This window comes from Periophthalmus magnuspinnatus, chromosome 8 (genome assembly GCF_009829125.3).
Source record: "Periophthalmus magnuspinnatus isolate fPerMag1 chromosome 8, fPerMag1.2.pri, whole genome shotgun sequence".
NCBI classification, from domain to species: Eukaryota; Metazoa; Chordata; class Actinopteri; order Gobiiformes; family Gobiidae; genus Periophthalmus; species Periophthalmus magnuspinnatus.
The window spans coordinates 15,912,805-15,931,240 of record NC_047133.1 but is presented as its reverse complement, the minus strand read 5'-3'; the positions used below and the strand labels follow the sequence as shown (position 1 = coordinate 15,931,240).

At 42.8% G+C, this 18,436-nt stretch overlaps 1 protein-coding gene across 1 annotated transcript in view; it reads left to right on the top strand.

Annotated features, from left to right (window-relative positions):
- The window catches only part of vat1 (vesicle amine transport 1), a 59,304-nt gene that overhangs the window by 27,355 nt on the left and 13,513 nt on the right, over positions 1 to 18,436 (top strand). The window contains exons 3-4 of the mRNA XM_033971458.2: positions 9,794 to 9,964; positions 14,148 to 14,237. Coding sequence (XP_033827349.1) covers positions 9,794 to 9,964; positions 14,148 to 14,237 — 261 coding nt within the window. The remainder of the gene's footprint in view (positions 1 to 9,793; positions 9,965 to 14,147; positions 14,238 to 18,436) is intronic.

The following is an 18,436-nucleotide window of genomic DNA, read 5'->3' as shown; positions in this document are numbered from 1 at the left end:
CAACAAAAAACTTGCCGGTGAAAAAAATGTTGCTGAGTCTGTAAATTGGCTGCCAACCTCTGAGCCATAGCCGCCCGTTCCGGCGTTGACTGCTTGCTAGCGTAGTTGGCATGCTTCATAGTGGCTGATATTGTACTCTTTGAAACCCGTTGTCCACTCTGAATTAAACACTCGGCGTTCACTATCCACTTTTCTTTTGTTTGATATTCTCTTATCAGCCGTTCTGCAAAAATGAGCTTAAGACGACATGCAAACAAGGTTGATGTAGCTGAAGTGCGCCGTCTTTTGGGGAAATGTTGGCATTACAGGGGAAAGGTAAATTGAACAAGGTTTGCCCTTACTTCTTAATATAATTTGTCCAAATAAGTCCAAAGGGCCGTGTGTGGCTCCCGGGCCGTAGTTTGCCCATGTCTGCTGTAGATGGTGACGTCTTTAGGCTGAAACATGAACGAGAGACACATGGGGGAGGAACGGGTCGAGACAGTGATGCCGGGATATGATTGTATAAATAGAGCTTCTGGATAATTCGAGGTGTGGTTGAGGTGAGCTGTGGTTTGCTGGAGAGGAGCAGAAGGAGGTGTAGGCGTGGTCCTGCTCCTGAGTCTGTCAATCATATTAACTCCATATAAAAACGTCCTGGGATCATGTTTGTCCAGAGGTGTGGTCACATAAACACTGTTGGAGGGTTTGAAAATAGTTTGGTTTTGCTAAATATTCCATTTTTCATTTGAAGGAAAAATGAATGTGGAGCACACCAGGCTGCCCATTGTAAACCTAAAAACTATAATCTTATATTGTCCAGCTGGGCCTGTGGAACGAGGGCGTGGGCCGCTCACACTGACCCCAGTGTAAGCCTGGATTCCTCTGTGTTTTGGGGAGAATTCCTCCTCACTCCAAACAGTCGCATTATTTCAGCCAAGTCCCGATCGGTGCCAAACTCCAAGTATCCAAGTATGTGCGGATCTACGCGAAGACAAGGCGGCTCTGTGTGCGTCTGCAGCCTGAAAACAAAAGGCACAAGGTGAATTCTTTTGGAATAATAAGCGTAAACAACTCAATGGGTTTTTGTGCACAACAAATGAAATTAAAGGGAAGTATTTGCTTAAGTCGCTGGTTAAGTGTCTGTGGATAGGCTGTGCTGACTCAGGGATTTTCAGAATTTTTACAGCGTTGAAGGTTTAAAAAAAAAAAAAATTACCCAGATACAAGATCTTAAAAGTAGCACTGGGACCAAATACTTGTGTGAACAAGAATCGGTACCAAAAAACATAATTTATATTGGTCAAAACTGGACCATTGTATATTTAAACTTTTAGACCACACTGTAACAAGACTAGTCCTGGTTTAGACCTGGTTTAGTCCTGGTTTAGTCCTGATTTAGACCTCATGTACAACAGAGTGGGTTTAGCATTGCTTTAGTTCTGTGTTTTAAGCCTGTGTTAACCTAAATAGTGTAACATGGACCTTTAAACGGGTCTGAGTTCTTCTCTCAAACTGAAAGCACTCTGTTCCACCTTGTGATGTCATCATGTGGTAATACAGGAAGTGCTCCACTGTGTTTTTAAACTCCATACACCTTCACTAGAATCATTTGGATCATTTCAGACCTGGAATTGTCAATCTACTGAACTAAAGGTAACAGCTGTTAATTTGAAAACTACCACTTCATGACAATATAATATAATATATAACAAAGACACAAAACCTACTGTCGACCCAGGCACTTCCCGTGTTATCTAAAGTCTAGAGGATGTGCAGAGATTAGCAGAAGTGTATGAAGTGTAGAACCTGATGAGATGTGAGGAGGGGTCTTGGCTCAGAGCCTCAGTCTCATGATGCAGGGTCACGAGGGGTTTCTGACTTTTGGCTATGCTCACACATGTCCTGGTCCAGTCCTGAGGTAGACCTGGTTTAGCCCTGGTCTAGATCTTGTTTAGTCCTGGTTGAGTCCCCATTTCAGTGTGGTGTGAATTAAAGGGGCGTCAAGACGATTTTGTTGATTTATGATTATTTAGGTCATAATATCATCATAAGAACCACAAAATGATTACAGTACGATCTGTTTCCCCAAAAAGTCTAAGTGTAAATGTAGACAGATTTTTTTTCATTTTTACAATTTAGAAAACTGTGGTGCCCAATGGAAGCTGATGTCACTGGATAGCTGCACATCACACTAGAGCAGCACTTTTTCTTTTTTCATTTGTACCAAAATGACTACACAATACTGCCAAATCCTACAAGTATCACCGATTAAGAAAATAAAACTGGAGAAGGAAGTGTATACATCACAGTGGGTGGGTACTGGCGGAGGTTTAACGGGGGAAGATCGACAAAATGGCGTCTTGAAAATAGTCGATTAAAGATTACTCAAACATGAATCACTGCAAATACAACTTCAGAGGCTCAATGAGAAGAAACGACTAGAACATGGATAAGAGATAGAACATAGATCTGAAAAGAACAGCTTAAAGAACAGGGCGGATTTAACAATTCTTCACATTGAAATTTGATATTTTGAATCTCTAGACGACAGATACTCCCAGACATTGTCCTCCTGCTAAATATATCTGACACAGCAGCACACATCAGAATCCAGGTTTCTTAAAATGCAGCTAAAACTCTCCAGCAGAACGTCAGATGGAGGCAGCCGGGACAGATACAGAAACTACAAAAAAAAAACAGTTTTCTTCTACAGAATACATTTAACTGTACTGTTCTGAATTAATGAGCAGCTCCACCGTCGCTCTGTTTAGCCTCTGTGCTCTCTGTGAGATTTGTTCTTACAAGTCTGTTCTAGATAAGTTTTTGCGCAGCTGCTATTACTTTACAATTACACATTTATTTAACTTCAGACTCGATCGATAAGGCTGTAATCAGTACTGGGAAGTAACCACAGTCTGTGTAAAGACGTGGAGTAAGTCAGTGAGATCACCAAATGAAGCTCATCAAGGCTAGTAGTTATAGGGGCCAATCTGGAGCCGGCTGTAAGTATCATAGCAACCAAAGAGCCAATCAGGAGCCAGGCTGTTGAAGGTAACGGCTCTTGTGGTGAGGCAGGTGAGATTTTTCCTTCTCCAACTGGTCATAAGTAAATGCAGCATCAACAGTGAAACAAACATAAAGCTGTTTTTTACTCTAATTTAAAGGCCCTATATCAAACAAACTGACTCTTGTAGCTTTAAGCCGTGTTATAATGCTGTTACTTCCTCAAAAACAGACCTAGAGTTGCAAGTTGCAGATGATCTAGCTCCTCCTCTCAGTGACCGCCCTTCATTCTACTGTATAAAGCGGCTTATTCTCTAGTTTTTTACCGAAAATAAATTGAACTAAACAGAGACTATAGGTACAAATGAGCGTTTATGCTACAGCCTGGACCAGCCTCCCTCCTTCGACTTTTGGCTTTGGTTCATGCTCTGCCCCTGGACAAATAAAACACTAAAACATCCAGACTTTCATCCTGGCTTTAAACATTAATTTTGTTCCCAATAATTTCCTGATTGTTCCTCGGCTGTAGCTGTGTCTTGTGTTGTTTTTCTCTCAGATTCTCAGCCTTGTGTTTTTAAAGCAGGGCTCTGTGAACTGAATCCTGATCTGAGACTAAATGTCAGATCTAATCTCATGCAACACTTGTCAGACAAATTGAACTGCTCCAATAATGCATAATTACCACTTCCTGTTGATGGGATATTTGGAGGACTTTGCATCGCTATGGCAACAACATTATTACACAGAAACTCTCTCCAAACCTGTGCGTCCATGTTTTGTATTTGCATTTCAAAAAGCTCCCTGTTCTCCTGCTGCTGTTGAAATGACCACACAAAGCTACACTATGGAACTTTTCTGGTGAGCTGTCCACTACCTGCTGGTCTCCATGGAGATTATTATAGCTTTGCCTAGAATTTTTCACAGTATGAACTTGTTTATCTTCTTAAAGCAAGCAAGTGGCTGCAGGTTTACAGATAAGATCTATGGAGAAGTGATTTATTTCTAAACATCTAAATAAATAAATGCTGGATAGTTGTTTTTAATGCCATACTGTGGAACATTCCAGGCAAACCAATTGCTTCTGTGTAGAGAAGAGCGGGTGGCAGACCCTCCCCAAAAAAGTTACACAGTGTGCCTTTAAGTGCCTTGTGATTACCATCTCCTCACATTTGCCCAAAGCAAAGAGCAGTCAATGAAGCAAAATGGCTGCCGTTGCTCAGTAATCGCTGGTGCTTTGGCCCATGTTTCCGTGGCAACACAAAGTTGGTGTCTGAGATGGGAGCGCGACAGAACAACAGACTGGCGTTTGGTTCTGTTTGCAGCTCTCACTGTCGCTCTCGGCCCCAGACGCTTCCAACGGAAAAACACTCCATCACATCACCATGAAAACTGCTGTTTGAAACTGCGAAAAGCCACTGAAGCGGCTTAAGCCCAAGTCCACAGGCTCCCTCTGCCAGTGTCCCGTTTCACTCCTGTAAAGTCCACAGGCTCACTCTGCCAGTGTCCCGTTTCACTCCTGTAAAGTCCACAGGCTCACTCTGCCAGTGTCCCGTTTCACTGCTGTAAAGTCCACAGGCTCCCTCTGCCAGTGTCCCGTTTCACTGCTGTAAAGTCCACAGGCTCACTCTGCCAGTGTCCCGTTTCACTGCTGTAAAGTCCACAGGCTCCCTCTGCCAGTGTCCCGTTTCACTCCTGTAAAGTCCACATGTTCCCTCTGCCAGTGTCCCGTGTCACTCCACATGCTCCCTAGGCCAGTGTCCCGTTTCACTGCTGTAAAGTAAACATTTTCCCTCAGCCAGTGTACCGTTTCACTCCACACGCTCCCTTTGCCAGTGTTCCCTTTCACTGCTGTAAAGCCCACACGCTTCTCATATCAGTGTCCTGTTTCACTGCTGTAAAATCCACAGGCTCCCTCTGCTGTGTCCCGTTTCACTCCTGTAAAGTCCACAGGCTCCCTCTGCTGTGTCCCGTTTCACTCCTGTAAAGTCCACATGATCCCTCGGCCAGTGTCCCGTTTCACTCATATTAAAACTAGTATTGGAACTAGATACTCACAAACTCTTTAGGAAAGGTCTAATATTTCAAACTTTTTAAATTTGATTTAGGCCAATATTAACTATTACATTACTGTGTTATTTTGTATTCAAATAAAAATTTGATATCATGACAATACCAGTTAGACACACACACTGTTTATATAAATGGACATAACTAACATGCTAGCCATCGCGTTCCAAACAGGAAGTGATCATGAGTGCACTTCTGGCTCTGTGTCCCCTCTCTCTAACGCTAGCGGGAGTGACCTCAGGGAAAGAAGACGTCATTTGTCATTTTGGTCTTAAATGTTCGTATTAACCCGCTCTACATGATCCTTTTAATTCACTATTGTGTCTGTAAATCAAGATATGAACATTAATAACAGACAAATCAGACGCCTTCTTTCCCTGAGGTCACTCCCTCTAGCGTTAGCAACAGGTTTGATTGACAGTGTTGCTAAGCTCTCGCTCTCTGCTAAACCAGCGGTGTGGGTGAGAAGGGGCGTTACCTTCATCAGCTTTGCTCTGGATTGGCTCTTTGGTTGCTATGATACTCGTGGTCGGAATTTCAAATATGGACCAAATTGGCTCCTATAACTGTTAGCCTTGATGAGCTGGATGCTGTGGGTGACATCACACTCACTCAGTCACTTCTTTTTACAAACTCTGATAAATAATGTTTCTTAAAGGGCAGTGTCTTCTGAATCCAAAGTGTCTCTAGTGTGATTTTGTCTTTTTTCCCTTGTCGGACATGATCGTGGTTCCTTCTTTCCTTACGTGGTTGTTCCTGGTCAGACGTGATTGTTCCTGGCCACATGTGATTGGGGAGTGGGCTGCGTTCACTTTGTTGGTTTATTGTTTTATCCATCACACCTAAGTCTCTGTGTCACTCTCGTTTCTGCACTGAAGCGGCTCTGTTTCATGTTGCTGCGTTTCAACGTGAAGTATAATGCAATAAATGGATTTGTTTAGATCCATGAGCTTTGTTCATCATGCACTTCTGGTTCAGCGTTTGATTCCCAGGTTGGATGGGGGTTTGGGTCTTTCCAGTGCGCCCCCTGTCTGTGGGAGAGTGTGAGTGTGGTTGTTGGTTGAGTATATTTGACATTTTTGCATTAGTCGGGGCAGCTGTGGCCACAAACTGCTGACCAAGTGTCAAGTCTTATGTGATTATCACATTTAGGAAAACTGGGGAATTTACTCAGGATGCACCGATACGATCCTGATATTTTGATGGATCAGATATCGTCCCCCCCCCAAGATATCGACCCCTATATAAACAGTCTACAGCCGTATCTCACATTGTTCGTCTTAACCGTATTTACTCTTTTCGCACGTTTATGGATCAGTCATATTAATGGATTTCATCTTTTTGTTATACAGTATTCAATGTTTTGAGGATTTTTTTTCTTTGTTCAAAAGATACAATATTTTCCTTTTAAACCTTTAATCACTATGGTAACCAGTGGATGCTCTCTGTATGACCCTGTGTTCCAGTGTCTGTTGCGAGTGCTCTGTTTGGCTCATGCTTGAGTTGCTGGTGTTATTTGCCAGTGTAACTCTCCATGATGTAATCTATGAACACACTGCCATGTATCCGTTTGTGCGCCTCCTCTGGGGATGTGGGTGTACTACAAATATTGTGTTTTCAGACCTTTCTCTCTCTGCATTTCCTTGTGTTTCCTTGTATGAGATAAGCCTCTGTTTATTTGGTCAGGCGTGAGTGACCTTTATGGAATCTGCCATTTTAAGTCCTCGAGTAAAACCCGAGTTTCAAACAAGCCACTGCTGCTTATCAGTCACCTATTACTGCTGCTGCCTCTGCAAACACAACACAGCTATGTACATAGCACCAAAATGGCCGCCGCCTCAAACGCACTCACCGCAAACATCTACTGAAGCGCACAGACCCATATTACCTGAAAGGGCCCATATTCCTCTATTCTCTGATCTGTTCTATTCTTGTTTCTTCATCACAAACAGACCTGGAGTTGTGTTTTGTTTCATTCACACATGTTTAACACACAAACCTGCATATTTAGGCTGAGTTCTTCTCTCAAACTGAAAACACTCTGTTCCACCTTGTGATGTCATCATGTGGTGATACAGGAAGTGCTCCACTGTGTTTTTAAACTCCACACACCTTCACTAGAATCATTTGGATCATTTCAGCCCTGGAATAGCTTTGGAGATGTAGACAGACTAATAATAAAGTGTTACTCAAACATGTGTGAATGAAACAAAACACAACTCCAGGTCTGTTTGGGGCAGGTAACAGCATTAGAACAAGTTATTCAAAAGTTATCAAACGTTATCCAGTTTATGTTGATACTTCAACATAATCAGTTTGTGTGCAGAGAAGCCGCAAAATTCCATTGGAGTTTTTGCAATTCTCGAACGTCAAAATTTGCTCCCATACGAAGTCAAACTGGGCTGAAATTTGAATCAGTTGTAAAACCTTCTTGCCTAAAGTTTGTATTTTGGATGGTGTTGCCATGGCGATGGCTCAAAAACCCCCATTTTATTCCATTTTAATGCATCAACACTTCCAATGTCTTTTGACTTGGTTTGTGAAAAGTACAGCCCAAAGCCGCAATAAAATGGAGAGAAGTGGCACGTTAGCTCCACCCATAGGGAGTACTAGGTCCGCCGAGCGAAGCGCGGACTGTGCGAGCCATTCGATGCTTCGATGCAGCTTGAATTTTTCTTAAGTTTTCAAACTATCTTAAAAGCTTTTTGCAGTTTTTGCTAATGTATGCATTGTTTCAACATGGAGACTGCTGAACATTCTGCCACAAATATAAATGTAGAACACCCTCACCTTTCTCTTATAATAATCAGCTGATCTTGAAAAACACATACACATTGCTGGCTCGTGGTTCACACAATAGCCCTGTTTCCATGCTCCTAATGCTCGTGTATGTTTTTGTGTGTTGTTCTTGTATGTTGTTCTTGTGTATGTTACGTGTTCTTATGTATGTTCTTGTGTGTTTGGCCGGGGTAGGTATGAGGCTAATGTGATTGTGTCCCTCTGTTATGAATGGCATCTTGGATAACATTTGATTATGTAAACCTCATTTAGACTCATATACCTGCACAGAGGGGACGTGTAGGACCAGAGTCTCAGCTTCAGCACAACACAGAAACTGGATTATCACATGTCACGTCTGGAACGGCTGTTTTTCACACTGAAACATGTCCAGCATGTGTCTTGAGGTGGAAGAAGTGCTTGATTCTGTTACTCAAGGAAAAGTACACATACTGGAGTAAAAAATGCTCAAGTAGAAGTATCACATGAAAAAATCTACTTAATTATTAAAGTACCTGTTTAAAAATGTACTTACAGAGTAAAAAGTAAAAAGTATTTCACACAGATTTTGAGGACTAAGCTTCAAATGTGGTGATTTTAGATATCTGTACTTTAAGTACAGTACTTTACTACATCGATACGTTTCACTGCTGCATGTCTCCTGCATGGCGGCCATTTTTCTTTTTTATTAAGTTTTGCCACTTTACAGAATCATACTCAGTAGAAATAGAAAATAATTCACACGGTCACAGTCCTGGACACAGCTCTGCACCTGATAAGGAGCAACTGAATAACTGATTTAACAAATTTATAATATGAAACTAGCAGGGATGGACTGTTCCCCTTTTTCAGTTCTGACACCGATATCGATACTTTGACTTTATGTATCGGTTGATACCTGGTATTAACCAATACCAGTGTAAGGCTGAAGAATGGCTCTTATTTCCTTAAAACACAGTTCACTTATTCCACACAGATCGTCGTTTTATGTAACTTTTTCTCCTTCACATCAGACTGAGCAGCTCTGGACGCTTTCAGTTCAGGTCTGATCCACAGTAAAAGAAAAATTAATTTCTGTCACTGGAGAAAAGTTTTAGAGTGAAGACGTTTGGCTGCTCATCCAAGCGGTTTCTTCAGTTCTGGTCAGATTACTGCAGGACACTGTCTTATATGTGTCTGAAGGGAGGGGCTAACTACACTGAAGCTAACACACCTGTTTGTTTATAGTTTCTGTTTGTTGGCTCAGTCTAATGAGCTACACTCAGTGTGATCTGAGCCTGAGTCACACATTTTTTGCTCTGACAGATTTGTGTGACGAAAAAAATATATATTATGAAACTTCTCGACCAAAATCAGCCTGTAAATCGTCTTATTACATCCAATTAAAGCCCAACCAGGATATCGGCTTAATCAACATTGAATCAATTGGACCTTTAACCAATACCTGATCCAGCAAATATTTCAGTGTCAGTGCCAATATTTGATACCAGTCTTGGCATCGGTACATCCGTAGAAATTACACAAAGTACTGCAATGTAAACTCTTTATTGGACTGTGATCAGAGCATACTGCCCCCTACTGGTCACCACACACATTACAGACTGTGTACGGTGACATTTTTATTTTAAATTCAGAGGTCAGAGGTTTTTATCAGTGTATATTAATGTGAACATTTATTATTAGCCATAGCTGCTACACTCGACACACTTTGGCATCACGTGTCAAAATGTTAAAGTCGTCTGATTGAAACTGAGGGAAGCCATTTTGAAAAGCCTCATCAAACCACACATTACATATCATTGTAATGTTTTCTGACTTATACTGTTTTCTCAGTCTACAAATAATAATCTGCCTCAATTTACGCTGGAATACTCCACCAAACCTCCCAGCTCTCTGTAAACTGTATAACTATAACTTTAAACTATAAAGTGTGTATTAAGCTCCTCCCCCTCTCTCTCCACAGGTGGCGTGGGCACGGCCGCCACACAGCTGTGTAAAACAGTGAGTGATGTCACCGTGTTTGGGACGGCGTCGGCTTCTAAACACGAGGCGCTCGCCGAGGCCGGAGTCACGCACGCCATCGACTACCGCACCAAGGACTATGTGGAGGAGGTGCGCAAAATCAGCCCCAAAGGTATGTCAGGGCATCTGGGCTTTTCTATAGTTGGGTAAGATTCAAGTAACAAGGAAATGACCTTTAGACATGGTTATATAAATGGACGGAGCTAAGCTGCTAGCCGCCACGTTCCAAGCCGGAAGTGATCTTAGGCGCACTTCCGGCTCTATCGACTCCAGTTCACTTTCTACGTAAAAACTGTGGCTCCTATTGTCATTTTGGTCTTAAATGTTTGTATTAACCCGCTCTACACGATTCTGGGGTTTTTATTTCACTACTGTGTCTGTAAATCAAGATATGAACATTAACAGACAAATCAGACATTAAACAGTGGGCGTGGCTTTAGTGCAGACAGGACTCATGCAGGTCGTGTTTGTAGTAGTTTTAGTATTCAGAACACGTTTTCTCGGCACATGTTCAAGTACTTCCTGCTTGTTCAAGGTGACCTTTATTTTGACCTTTGACTAATGTTCAACTCAATTTACCAAGTGACCCACGAAGTGAGCTGTGTTTTTGCTCTGCTTAATAAAATAACCCAGTCGATCTATGAACGTCCACACTCTCCCTACAGGGGGCACTGTTCAGGGGTCTCAGTAGTCACTTGGTGAAAAAGTATTGCACTCAAAATTTCTCACCATGCACCTTGAAAAAAAGTGTACAGCACTGGTCAGTAAAGAGGTCAATGCAGATCACAAAGAATCAGAAAAAAACATTAGTGGACAGATGCAGGTCTTTAACTGGACACAATACGACTGAATGAAGGAGAAACTCTGGTTTATGTCAGACTGAGTTTGACATAAAGTTGTCTGATTATTATTAGTCCACAAAGACTTGATCCAGTCCAGTCTGAGAAAACTCCATTTCTGACATAGTGAGCAGAGTTTAGACTTTTTTTTCGCCCAGACCCAGAGTCACATGACCTCAGTGTAGTGATCTGTGTCTGAATCTCTGTGACTGAGGCTCTGTAGAGTCTGATGAAGAGTGAGGGGCTGTGGAGTGAGCCAGGGGTCAGGGGCTGTGGGTCAAGGGTCAGGGGATGTGGAGTGAGCCAGGGGTCAGGGGCTGTGGAGTGAGCCAGGGGTCAGGGGCTGTGGAGTGAGCCAGGGGATGTGGGTCAAGGGTCAGGGGCTGTGAAGTGAATGAAGGGTTAGGGACTGGGGGACATTTGGACACAGCCTCAGACTCACATCTTCATCTTCGTCCTCATCTTCACACTCATCCTCCTCATCCTCATATTTGTTCTCATCTTCTCCTTCATCCTCCTCATCCTCACCTTCGTTCTCATCTTCACCCTCATCCTCATCGTCGTCCTCATCTTTGTCCACATCTTTGTCCACATCCTCCTGATCTTCACCCTCATCATCTTCACACTTCTCCTCTTCCTCATCTTGGCTGACTTGCAGTTTTGTTGGTCTGGACACAGTTCTTATCGTGTGTCTGGCGGGGTCAGGCCGGTCAGTGTCTAGTTGAGTCGCTGCCCAAAGACGCTCACACTCTCCGCAGCCTCTTCATCCCTATTAATGAAGTCTAACTGACGTCTTCTATAGATGAAGCTCTTTCCACAGCAGAATGACCTGTCCATTTCCTGTTTTGCCCAATGCTGACCCGTCATGAAAGAAAGGCGCTCTGTTATACCCGAAGGTCAGTGTTCTAAGCGAGATACGAGGGAAGCTGGAAGGAGGGAGGAAGAGGGAGGAAGCGGATGGAGGAGGAGGGAGGGAGGAAGCGAGAGGAGGAGAGAGAGGAGGAGAGAGAGGAGGAAGCGAGAGGGGGAGAGAGAGGGGGGGAGAGAGAGGGGGGGAGAGAGGGGGGGAGGAGGACAGAGGAGGAGGGAGGAGAGTATTATTCAGAATGTCTGGCACAAATGTGGTCCATAATGAAATGAAGTGGCATTCTTGAATCAAAAGGAAAGAACGCAGTTTTCCATGAGTCCTGTTTGAGATAAAATATTCAAATCTCTGTAGTTTTGATGATACATTTTGTTATAAAATGATTGAAACTAAAGGTCATCTTTTTCCCCTGAGCTACTCTTTTAAATCCTGCTAAACCTTTGCCCTTTTTACTACATGAGCCAAACGTATGTTAAATTTATGCATCAAAAGAAAAATTTTACCTTTGATACTTTTTGACCCAGGACTAGACCCAGGACTAGACCCAGGACTAGACCCAGGACTAGACCCAGGACTAGACCCAGGACTAGACCCAGGACTAGACCCAGGACTAGACCCAGGACTAGACCCAGGACTAGACCCAGGACCAGTGTGAATGCATCTTAAAACTGGTATCCACCTGTGATTATTTAACTTGTGATTAAATGTATTTTTATTCTTAAAGTTTATGTGACATCATCTCCAGCACAAACACTGCCCAAAGTTTGGAAAAACTCATGAAAAGTTGAGTGACAAACTGATCTTAAGATAAGTCCTTTTTTTTTTTTTTTTTTTTTTTCTCTCAGAAGTCTCCCTGAGGTGACCTGTAGAGTCACGTCTGCAGATGAGGCCTGTAGATGAGGCCTGTAGAGTCACGTCTGCAGATGAGGCCTGTAGATGAGGCCTGTAGAGTCACGTCTGCAGATGAGGCCTGTGGCTCTGGTGTCGTCTTTGGCTCTTTGTTTTTTCTTCTTTCCATTTCAGGCCTGTGGAAACATTTGGAAAAGGATTTTATCCCTCAGGTTTTATCAGTGACACGAGCAAAACATAAAACAAGTGGCGCCTCATTCCCTTCGCTCTCTTCTCACAAACAACACACTGGAATGAGAGTTTTGAAATGAGTCCAAGTTCACAATATATTTGTTTAAAGGCCCCATGTTTCCTCTTGTGCTGTACGTTTTCTAATATTCTAATATTATTAACTGTCTAGAGATTTTTTATTTTAAAAACCTGAAAAACACAGCTGCTGCAGTTGCTTCTTAATGGTTTGCAGTGGTCAAACTGTGATGACAAGGAGTTTATTAGCGCGAGTTTTGTCGTCACGGTAATGCTAACCACAGTTAGCATGCTAACCGCACACTTCCTGATTATTGGATGCAAATCCTTTTTAATTAGATGCAGACAGTACACAGCTGACTTATTTTTGGCTCAAGAGCTGCTTATGTAATACACTGGGGACACTCGCAGCACTGGGGCAAGACTCATTCTGCTCAAATATAAAAAATAGGATACAGGCAGTTTAAGTTAAACTGAACCTGAACAAACCTCCCGTCAAACCCGTGTGATCTCACGAGCAGAGCGGTCAAGACTTGGATGTGAGAACACTGAGAATACCATGTGCCACAGGGGGGCGCCAGTGGGAGAAACTGTCATCACTCATCGAGGCGAGGAGTTATAGAGGTGAATTTGGAGTTGAATTTGGAATTGACCGCAAGAATCATAGCAACCAAAGAGACAATCCAAGGCTGTTGAAGGTAACGTCGGTTCCCACTTAGCAACGTTGTCAATCAGATCTGTTTCTAACGCTAGTGGGAGCGACCTCGGGTGATTTTGTCTGTTACTAACCTTTTGATTTACAGACACAAAGGTGAAATAAAAACCCCAAGATCATGTAGAGTGGGTTAATACGAACATTTAAGACCAAAATAATGAGTCTGACAGCAGCAGTTACAGAGAGAGGAGCACAGTTTTTACACAGAAAGTGAATTGGAGCCGATGGAGCTGGAAGTACACCCCTGATCACTTCCTGTTTAGAACGTGGCAGCTAGCAGGTTAACTATGTCCATTTATTTATATATATATATATATATATATATATATATATATATATATATATATATATATATATATATATATATATATATATATATATATATATAGAGATAGATAGATAGATAGATAGATAGATAGATAGATAGATAGATAGATAGATAGATAGATAGATAGATAGATAGATAGATAGATAGATAGATAGATAGATAGATAGATAGATAGATAGATAGATAGATAGATAGATAGATAGATAGATAGATAGATAGATAGATAGATATGGATATGTAGTCTATGGTTTGCAAATAACAGGGAAAAGATCACAGGTGCAGAGCAGCGTAGAGAATGGCATCATCATGTGATTGAACGATGGTTTGGAGGAGGGGTTAGCATTAGCGTTCAGGTCAGCGTTAGCATTAGCGTTGGGGTCAGGGGATGGACATGGCTGCTCTCCTCTTGTTGGATAAAAATGATGATAATAATAACGTGCGCTTGTGTTTCAGGGTGTGATATCGTCCTGGATCCACTGGGAGGATCAGACACTCACAAGGGCTACAACCTGCTCAAGCCAATGGGCAAACTCGTCACCTACGGTAAGAGTTCTGCTTCTGATACTTTTCACGCTGGGGGGGGTTCTACGTGTATCTCTATGGCGGAATGTTCAGTAGTTCCCGTGGTGGCACAAAACACACATAAGCAAGACAAGAAAAAATACAAAATGGGTTTAAATGGCACATGTTCATGCTCCCGTTTAGGAGTTTGATTTTACACAAAAAGGTGAGTGACAAATTCAAAAACTGTTGGCTAATGCTAATGCTAGCTAGCTTGTGACTGCAATGTTATTTGAGTGGGAATTGTTTAACAGCACAAATCAGCTCACCTGTTGGAGTTCAGACAAGTCAGTTTTTTCTGGTCAGATTGTGTTAAAACAAAGCTCAGATTAAAGTCTAACTTGCGTAACAGAGCTTCAGACAGAGCAGTCCCTACAGTTAGCATCAAACCCCTGGGGAATGTTGATGACATCAGCTGCAAAGTATGAACCGTGTGTTTTTCAGATTACAGAATGTAATGATCTCATACATACTCCCCGATGGAGGCGAGATCCAACTTTTCCTTTTGATTTCACCGTTTCCTCTGAAATATCCAAACGGCTGATTTCTCTTCGTGAACAGGTCCCAGTCGTCTCCATGGAAACATAAAAATCTGAGTTTTGACAGTATTCCTTTTGTCTGTCCTCTTCTGTGTTCTGTATAACTGGCCTGTAGAGTGTTGTATATATTACATAGAAGTGGTGCCATTTGAAACCCAGCAGTACTTCTGTTACATCATACAGTTTATCCACAGGAGCGAGGGGAGCAGTGTGCTGCTCATGGACACAACAACATTATGACACTGGGCAAGATTTCAACCACTGGTCACTCACAGCGTCAAATATAATGTCATGATAATATGATAATGATATATTCACACTAATGAGATATAAGGAATGTTACATAAATGGAAACTTTTTATTATTTTTATTTATTTAAAAGGACCGTGTACAGTTAGAACACACATAGACACACAAACGCGCATACACACACACAAACACACAAACACACACACAAACACCCCTACACACATACAAACACACATACACAGACACAAACACAAACACACACACGCACACGCACAGACATACACAGACACACACAAACATGCACATACACACACACAAACACGTGCATACACGCGCATACACACACACAAACACACCCCGACACACACACACGCGCACACACACACCCCGACATACAGAGAGACACACACAGACACACACAAACACATGCAGAAACACACACAGATATACACCCACACACACACAGACACACACATGCACACAGACACACACACACACAGACACAAACACAGAAAGACACACACAGACACACACACCCCCACACACACAGACAAAAACAAATACATAGACACACGCAGAAGCACACACGCAGACACACACATTCATTCATACATACAAAGACACACATTCACATACTCACACACACACACCCCCTCACATACTCACACGCACACTCCCACACACTCGCACACACACCCCCACACACTCTCACACACACCCACTCACCCCCTCACACACGCTCGCACACTCACACACACACACAGAGCCGTAGGAGTGTAGAATCTACAGAGTTGAGTGTTTTGTGTTGGTGCTTTTTTATTTCAATCTTCAAACCTCTGACTGTGATGAGTCCAGTCCTGTTACCATCAGCATCCTCATTTTTAAAGCCACACTGTGTCACCTTTCCTGTAGATATTCTATCTAAAGAGACGATCATTTTTTAAATTTTAAGGTTTCTTCTCCGTGTTGGGTCTACAAAATGACACCCAAGCCTCCGTCGTCATGGGGCTGTGGTCAGACAAAACCTCTGGACTTTTCTCTGAATCCCATAAACTTCAAACTGTCACTGAAGCTATTCCCAAGCCGGCTCCGATCTGGAAATTCTTTTGAAATCTCCTCAGGCCTTTTTCAAACTTCTCCAAACACATTTTCCAGAGTTGTTTGGCTAATGGCTCCACTCTGGCCACACGCAGATGGACAAAGCAGTACTGCGGAACATTTTAAAGACATAGCAATAGATTTTTACCTCTTTACGTTTCCTTCTGCCTGAGAAAACGTTTGACTCCTTTGTGTTTCTATTCCCACTGTGAGTGACAAAAGCTTTATGTTGAGTGACAGGGGCGACAGTGGCTCAGTTAGTTGAGTTTTTGGCTCTTGGATACAATTTTTGCCTCAGTTTTTGGCACTTGGATGCAGTTTTTTGGCTCCTCTGCCCATCTCTGATAGACTGGATGAGTTTCTTGGTGGTTTTGGTGACCTCAGACGGCTCTCTGTCTGTGGGGAGCCGTTTGGACCACTCTCGTTGCCGTGACAACCTCAGAGGAGTGCACACGCCACAGCGGACACTCCCAGCATCCATCAGAAGGGGAGTACAGAGGGGAGTACAACGCCTGTACTCCCCTCCACCCTCTTCACCCCTCTGCCCCTCCACTCAGCCCCCCCCCCCACTGCCCCTCCTCTCTCTCTTTCTCTTTCCCCCCCTCTTCCTCTCTTCCTCTCTTCCTTCTTCCTCTCATCTCTCTCTCTCCTCTAGTTTATCATCGGTACACTTGTGGAACAATGTGAGTTCTATGAGGCAGTGGCAGGAATGTGCCTGTGTGTCCTGTGTGTGTCTTGTGTGTGTTCTGTGTGTGTCTTGTGTGTGTTCTGTGTGTGTTCTGTGTGTGGTGAGGCAGAGTTCAGACCGAGGCCCTGTGTCCTCTTTTACCCCCAGTGAGGTGGAGGATGGAGGGGGGGGGGGGTTGGGGCAGATGCACCAGCTGTAAGGCAAGTGTATTTGTACAGCACAACTGGTCCACAGAGTAATTCAAAGAGCTTTACAGAATAAGAAAAACATTAAAACCACAATGCAACAAAGCTAAACATAAATAATCACCATAAAACAAGCAGAATAAACCCCTTTCAGACATATGCACAACTAAACAGGACTGCTCAAACAGAGCTGGATCAGAACACTTGTTTAATCTGAATATGCACATACATGTTCAAAGTACTCTCCCATCTCTGTTTATGATATTACACTGCTATATGTTTATTGTGAAGTTGTACAAATACACAGCTTCGATTCCCTCAGCTGCAACTGGAATTAGTAATGTTAGTTATGGACTGTAGTACAAGTAGTATTGCAGTAGCAGCAGCAATGGTAGCAGTAGTAATGGTAGCTGTAGCATGTTATGAGTAGTGCTGGTAGTAGTAGTGATAGCAGTAGCATGTTACAGGTGGTGGTAGTTGTCGTATTGTAGTAGAAGTAACAGTAGTAGTATTAGGTTTAGGGTAATAGTAGTAGTTTTAGTTTTCTGAGTATGATGGTTGATGCAGGGGCTGTGGGTGCAGGGTTCGCAGAAGCGGAGGCAGAGTGGTGACAGGTGGAGCAGAGGTGAGAAACAGGGTTTTGGTGTGAACTGGAGGTGAGAGTCAGATGCACAAATATAACCCTGAATGGAGAGACTTGCGTAACATTCAAATGTGGGCGGAGACTCGGCCCAGATAAAAAATACTTGATGAAATGCTCCCTGTGTAAACACTGAGCCTCACTGCATCACACAGTGTGACGTTTACATTCAGACGGGGAACGCACAGGGTTTAGGCGTTAAAATGAAAGTAATGCTATGACACATTTTCAAGGCTTTACTGATGAGCAAAACATTAAACATGGAACATTTTTAAAGCAGAGCCTTTGTTGCATTAAAGCTCGTCTCGTTTACAAAGTTTTTGTGGAAAGTCTCTGCGTATAAGTGATGACCATTTCTCACAGATGAAAGTGAGCTCAACGTAGAGTCTAAACACTAAACGTGAACTATGGTCTGATTAAAAAAACAGCATCTTTTAAGTCTAATTCATTGGAGACAAAATGAGGCCTCTATGGATCATTATCAAAGAAACAGGTTTATCTTTTTTAAACATTTACTTTGTGACCACCCATCCAGATGAAAGGAACGTAGACGTTTATTTGTGAGCTTTCACGTGATGACCTTAAACTTAGACGTGACCAGGTCTACATATAGCTCACGATGTGGGAATGGGTCCTGACTGGTGCATTTGACCCGTCCCCATGTCGCTGGGGCAGAGGATCCATTTTCGTTTGAGCATGTTTAAGCAGACCTTAAAGTGACCGCATGTGTCACATCTGTCACCTGTGTCCACCAGGAAGTCAAATTATAAACTAAAAATTGA